At 42.0% G+C, this 6,549-nt stretch overlaps 1 protein-coding gene across 3 annotated transcripts in view; it reads left to right on the forward strand.

The window, feature by feature from the left end:
- PCYT1A (phosphate cytidylyltransferase 1A, choline) overlaps positions 1-5,056 on the forward strand; it is a 50,994-nt gene extending 45,938 nt beyond the window's left edge. For all 3 annotated transcript variants that reach the window (XM_072812555.1, XM_072812556.1, XM_072812557.1), the window contains exon 9: positions 746-5,056. In XM_072812555.1, coding sequence (XP_072668656.1) covers positions 746-952 — 207 coding nt within the window. In that variant the 3' untranslated portion in view covers positions 953-5,056. The remainder of the gene's footprint in view (positions 1-745) is intronic.
- The last annotated feature ends 1,493 nt before the right edge of the window (positions 5,057-6,549 follow it).

Genomic DNA, 6,549 nt, shown 5'->3' on the forward strand with positions numbered 1-6,549 from the left:
TATACTGGGCAGAACTATATTTCAACTACCCCCAAAAAGTTGTTTGAAGTCTTTACAGAAAGAGGTTACACATTCTCCTAAATAATTTTGCCAGCTTTTGTCAACTTCCAAATCTGGTGGTAAGCAAGTAACCTTGCCCAGCTTGCTTCTATATTATAGCTCTAATTAAAGGAAAAGAAAGAACAAAGAACAGTAAAGAGAAAGCTGCTTCCACTACAAACAGCTGCTGCAGAGCTGCTGGGTAAGGTGAGAGTTCTGTCCTTGAGAAGTGACAAGGTCTTTTCAAACCAAATAGAAGGTGAAGTGTAGTTAGCAAGTTAGTCCTAAGATATCAGGGAGAATCTAACTGTGAAAGAGTCTGATACCAGAATAGATTATTCAGGGAGAATATTGAATTTCCTTTTCAGAAAGCTCTAGAACTAGGATAGGTACCCTTTTGTCTGAGTTAGTTTTTTTATTTTTGCCTGGAGCCTGGGCTGCAGACCAAGTAGCCATTTAAGAATTCCTTTGACATAGAAGTTGAGAATTGGGTGACCGTGGATAGTATGTGGGAACCCTTAGATAAGTAGTATAGTGCTGCTTTAGGGATGAAATTGCTTAAAATTATAGATATGTCCCTCCCGTATCTATTTGATCACTTTTGACATTGCACAGGGCACTTGTGAAAATTTGAAGTATCAGACCTCCAGTGATGATTTAGTAAGATCCATAGGTTTCTTCTAATTCTTCTTTTTGGTTTCCCCAGAAACATATGCTGAAAGAGGGGAAAGGCCGGATGCTGCAGGCCATCAGTCCAAAGCAGAGTCCCAGCAGCAGCCCCACGCGGGAACGCTCCCCCTCCCCATCTTTCCGATGGCCCTTCTCTGGCAAGACTTCCCCACCTTCCTCCCCAGCAAACCTCTCCAGGCACAAGGCTGCAGCCTATGATATCAGTGAGGATGAAGAAGACTAAGTTTTCATCCCTCTTTTCCCCTCCCCTCCCTCTGTCCCATCACCTTCGGAAGATCTCTGTTGAATTTCAAATTGTGATCCCAACACTAAACCTAAGGACAGCTACAAAGGAAAGAAAGTTGGGGCAAGAGGACCTAGGATGGGCTCAGACAACCCATCCTCCAAGAGCCATCACCCATCCACACCAAGAAGGAAGCTGACTACACCTCAGAAACCTGTTTTGCATCCATATGCCCTCCCTACAGACTTTGCTTTACTGTTTATGTTCATGTGATCTTGACAGGGAAATTGTCATTTTATTAATTTTTTAAAAATTAATCTTTCAAATGTTGTAAGTAGAACTAATTTTTTGCCCCTGAGGAGTGGGCAGAAGGACGTGGTGTATTACCCAGAGGCCTTTTCTTCCTGATATACTATAGTGTTTGCCTTCTGTTCTGAGGCAAAGTGGCTTGCCAAGCCCTTCAAGCAATGAGCCATGCTGATGAGTGATTTCAGGGGGAAGGGAAATAGCATAATTTTGGTGTCCTTAAAAAAAAAACGAAAAGCTGAGTAAACTCAGTCACGAATCCCCTAGATGTACTGCTAGTCCATGTGTCAATGTGGCTATGAGAAGGAGATCTGAGCCTAACTTTTCTTACTCCCTGAGGAGTTTCTTGTTGGACCCAATGGGGTCCATGGAAGACACTGATGGGGATGGAACCAGACCACATGGCATCAGCTGCGGTTTTCTGCTGTGTTCATCTTCTCAGAAAACTCTGTTGCCCAGTTATTTGGGAGCTCTTGTCAATCTCTTTCCTATAGTCTACCTTTGAAGGAAGGAACACTTTCAGGTTTATTGTGATTGGGGAGGAGAGTGGGACGATACTCAATCCTATACAGGGTCAGGTTAGGTTAATTTTCCCATTTGGGAGTAAGTCCCTGGCCCTGCAATTTCAATGCTTATTACCTAGCTTTCTACAGAGTATGCTTTGTAAATGTCTGCAGTTTGGATATGATCTGTTAATCCATGTTGCTCAAAGCCATGTTGAATATTTAGATTTGCACAAAATTTAAACACAAAAGTATAAGGAAACACCCCCCTTTCTAAAGCCTTATCTTGAACTCTGTCCCTCTCAAGAATGTTTTTGACTAGAACTAGTGCTCCAGGTCACGTTTCTTTTCCTCTGAGAGTTGCAGCTGGCAGGGACCTCCCTCTGCTGCCGCTAAGCAGGCCACAAAGCATGGGTTCACATACAAGAGTACGGCAGGTTCTCTTGCTTTCCCGCTTGTGCCTAGTGGTTATGGTCCCACTTCCCCTGTTAGGTTGCCCAGGGGGATTCTTCACATCAGAAATACTAAGCTGCTCACATGGCAGTTGATTGTGAGCTCATTTTAAGCCTCTGGCATCCTGCAGCTACGTGACCGAGCAGACTATCTTCAATAATCCTGTAGCTAAAAAAAAATAATAATAATAATCCTGTAGCTACGTTTAGGGGAAAATTGCTTATGTCCAGGCCCCACCCTGTCACTCATAAATACCCCTTGTGGGGGTGGAGTTTTGGTGTTTTCAGCTAAGAAAACCACATTTTATCTTTTTTTGCCCCTCTGCTAGAGCTGTGAGCATCTCATAGCCTCCTCCCTAAATACTCTGGTAAAACCTGCTCTTCTGCCTGAGGATCAGAGGCTAGAATCACTGCCTGCCTGCACAGCAGGACTACCTACTTTCCTGAAACTCTGATCACCCAGAGAGTAGAGACATAGGAGAGGGAAATCTCTAGTTGTCATGGTGGCTTAGGAAAACTACATTTCTGATTCTTCGTATGAAGTGCTATCTTTGCTATCAAATCTGATTCAGTTTACACGAGCTTTGGCTTGGAATCCTTTTTTGGGAACAGTTCAAATCACTGTTTTCCTACATTTTTTTTTTAAGATTTTATTTTATTTATTCATAGAGACAGAGAGAGAGAGAGAGAGAGAGGCAGAGACACAGGCAGAGGGAGAAGCAGGCACCACACAGAGAGCCTGACGTGGGACTCGATCCTGGGTCTCCAGGATCATGCCCTGGGCTGCAGGCGGCGCTAAACCGCTGCGCCACCGGGGCTGCCCTGTTTTCCTACTTTAACCAGTTTCATAGGATCACATACTTTAACTTCTCTGCTTCAGTCTTCCCTCTTTGGGAATTCTGCGTATTTCTGCTTTATTCTCCCTCGTACAGAAAGGTGAGGAAGTCATCACTGAAGCTCACCTACCTGTTCCCTCAAAGAACATATTAGCCAAGTGTATTTGGCAGGGGAGATGCTCAGAATGTGGTTTTCCTCCCTGCACATCACTCCTCTCAAGTCTACTGTCTGGGACTGCTGCCTCCGCTCTGTCCGTGGGCTACTTTTGGCATTCGCTGCCCTTGGAGTATAACTGCTGTGTTGATCAGCTCTGTGAGACTGCCCGGCCCGCATGTGCACATGTTCTTGGAAAGCCCTCTCACCCCTTGTGGTGAACCTCTCTGGCCTCACGCTCCTCTAACACTAGTGCATCTTCAAATAATTTTGACTTCAAGCTGTCAAACTTTAATGGTGTGGCACATGAGCTACTTTGGGATAAATGTGATCTTAGGTGCCAGCCAAGGATAGGTGGAGGGAGGAAGCTGTTGGGATGATGTATTATTTGATCATTTGTGCCTAATTAAATGAAGTTAGTGGTTTGCCTACCATGACCATGCCTGTGATCTGTAAATCTTCTAATATTAATTTTAATATTAACTGTTAATACTGATTTCTAATATTACTATTAATTAGCTATTTCCCTGAATCCCCCACACAAAGCAATAGGCCAAATGTAGCAGAGATGGGGGAGCCTTAAACACTGGTTGGCTTCAGAGCTCAGTTTGCAAGACAGAAGAATGGAGACAGACGCTGCAGCTGGCACTGAAGAAGTGCCACTTCAGTTACCTTGAGATGGCTGGGCAGAAAGTTTGCTCTTCTCTTATACTAACTAGTAACACTAATGAATAGAGATTGAAACTTTAGAGGAGTAGAAACAGATTGTCTGCTGCAGCTGTCTCTGGTAGCCAGAGCCAAAGACTGTTATTTCGCTGAGGCTTGAGGAAGAAGGTTGGGGATATGAGGAGGCTGAAGATCCTAAATAAGAAAAAATATGAAGGAGGTCAAGAGAACTTATTGACATTTTCTGATTGCTGATAACCCAGCACCTGTTTAGATTTTTCTTATTTTACTTGGGATCACACAACTGGTCAGGCGGCCTCGGGATGTTCCCTCTGCGATGGTTCTTCACAGTGTTTTTGTGTCTCTGGGTTATCTTGATTTGTGGGTAGCTTTTGTTACTCTGAGCTCATTGCCTTTTTTACCGTTTCAGATCTCCTGTCTAAAATCCTTCCAAATCAATTCTATTTTGCTGCTTTTCTTTAATTCCCTAAAAGCCATACGTAGTGTCTACATTTTCTGTCAGCTCACACTTTCACCAGAAGTGGAACTAATACAGGTAGGAAAAAAAAGCTCCCTTAACAATGTTTTTAACTAATGGTAATTTTTTTTAAGCTTACCAATATAAGTATTTTTAAAGGTTGTATTTTTCAAAGTCATACGATGATTGTTCTTGTTTTCGCTCATAGAATAGATTGTTGTGGGATAAAGAGTGGTCCCTAGCTTCTATTTTTCCAATTAAGTAGAACATGTTCTTGGGATTATACTATTAAATGTTAATTTTCTTTAAAAGAAAGAAGAAAGATTTTCTGTCTGCCAAAGTTTTACGTTAATACTCAGATTGGGGTAGAAAACAAAAAAGTGCTAGGTTTAACACTAGGATGACTCAGGTTGTGTTCCTCTAGGTTTAAAAAGGGTTTTCCCACCCTTCTTAGGGGGGCACTGACTGTTTTAAACACAGAGACTTGATTGGTTGGGTGGTTTTGTATTGATTATCCTGAAAAAAAAAGCTGTTGGGAAGAAACGCTGGCCTTGGTGTGAATGTTAGCCCCACCCCCAGTGCCAGCATCCACAGGGCGTTTTCCTCAATCGGTGTTCAGTATATTGTTTTCCATGTGAATGTTATTAATTGGTTCAGTTATTTTGGCCTTTGTCATTTAGCCAAATAAAGGCAAAGTGGTTTTACCTAATGTTCCATTTCCTGTGTTTCTGACCTGGTATACATGTGTATATGTTTTATGTATTTGGGGCCTTTACCTATACTCTCAGTTCCTTTGCTTTTGCATCCTAATTTATCTTCCTCAAAACTATTCCATGACCATATTATCAGGGAAATCCTTTTTTTTTTTTTTTTTTTTTTTTTTTTAGTGATTTTATTTATTCATAGAGACACAGAGAGAGAATGAGAGGCAGAGACACAGGCAGAGGGAGAAGCAGGCTCCATGCAGGGAGCCTGACGTGGAACTCAATCCAGGGTCTCTAGGACCACGCCCTGGGCTGCAGGCAGCGCTAAACCACTGCGCCGCCGGGGCTGCCCTATCAGGGAAATCTTTTTGCAGCTTTGCACAGAAGGCTCAAAAAGCCATCATCCCTCAAAGGGAAGCTGATCCAGATCTATGAGGTGTAATGTCATCAGTGCCCTAATGACACATCTGTAAGGGAAATAATACCTTCCATCTGTTCTTCAAAAGTCTGCTTTCTTTTGAGACTTTAGGTTTGTACTACTTTTACCTGGTTAAGTTGGCTTTTTGTTGTTTTTTTGGATTTTTTTAGTTGACAAACTGTCACATTAGTTTCTGGAGTACAACTTAGTGATTTGACAAGTTTATACATTGTGCTATGTTCACCACAAGTATAGCTACCAACTGTCCCATTGTACTGCTATTACAATATAATACACTATAGTCCTTTTTTTTTTTTTAGGATTTTATTTATTTATTTGAGAGAGAGAGAATATGCATATATGCATAGGGAGAGGGAGTAGTGTTAAGCAGACTTTGCACTTAGCATGGAGCCCGATGTAGGGCTCTGTCTCATGACCCTGAGATTGTGACCTGAGCCAAACTCAAGAGTCAGATGTTAAACTGACTGAGCCACCCAGGTGCCCCTCATTGACTGTATTCCTTATACTCTATTCTTACAAATAATTCATTCCACAGCTGGAGGCCTGAATCTCCTACTCCTCTTCACCCATTTTGCCCAGCTCCCTACCCCCTCCCTTCTGGCAACCATCAACTCTCTGTATTTATAGTTCTGATTCTGCTCTTTGTTTGTTTACTCATTTTCTATTAGATTCCATTTATGAGTGGCATCATAGTATTTGTCTATCTCAGGCTGACTCATTTCACTTAGCATAATATCCACCCAGGTCTATTCACGTTGTCTCAAATGGCACAATCTCATCCTTTTTCGTGACTATGTAATATTCCATTATATACACACACACATACCACATTTCCTTATCTGTTCATCTATTGATAGACACTTAGGTTGCTTCTATGTCTTGGTTATTGTAAATAATGCTACAATAAACAGAGGTTTGCCTGGTTGACTTCTATTCCTGTTCTTATAACAGGTAAACTACTGTATACTTTCTCCCCTTTGTTGGCTTTGGGAAAATTCAGAGTGACCTTTCAATATATAAGCATCAAAGGCTAATAGTATCACCCACAGAGGCAATGTA

This window comes from Canis lupus, chromosome 35, assembly GCF_048164855.1.
Source record: "Canis lupus baileyi chromosome 35, mCanLup2.hap1, whole genome shotgun sequence".
NCBI lineage: Eukaryota > Metazoa > Chordata > Mammalia > Carnivora > Canidae > Canis > Canis lupus.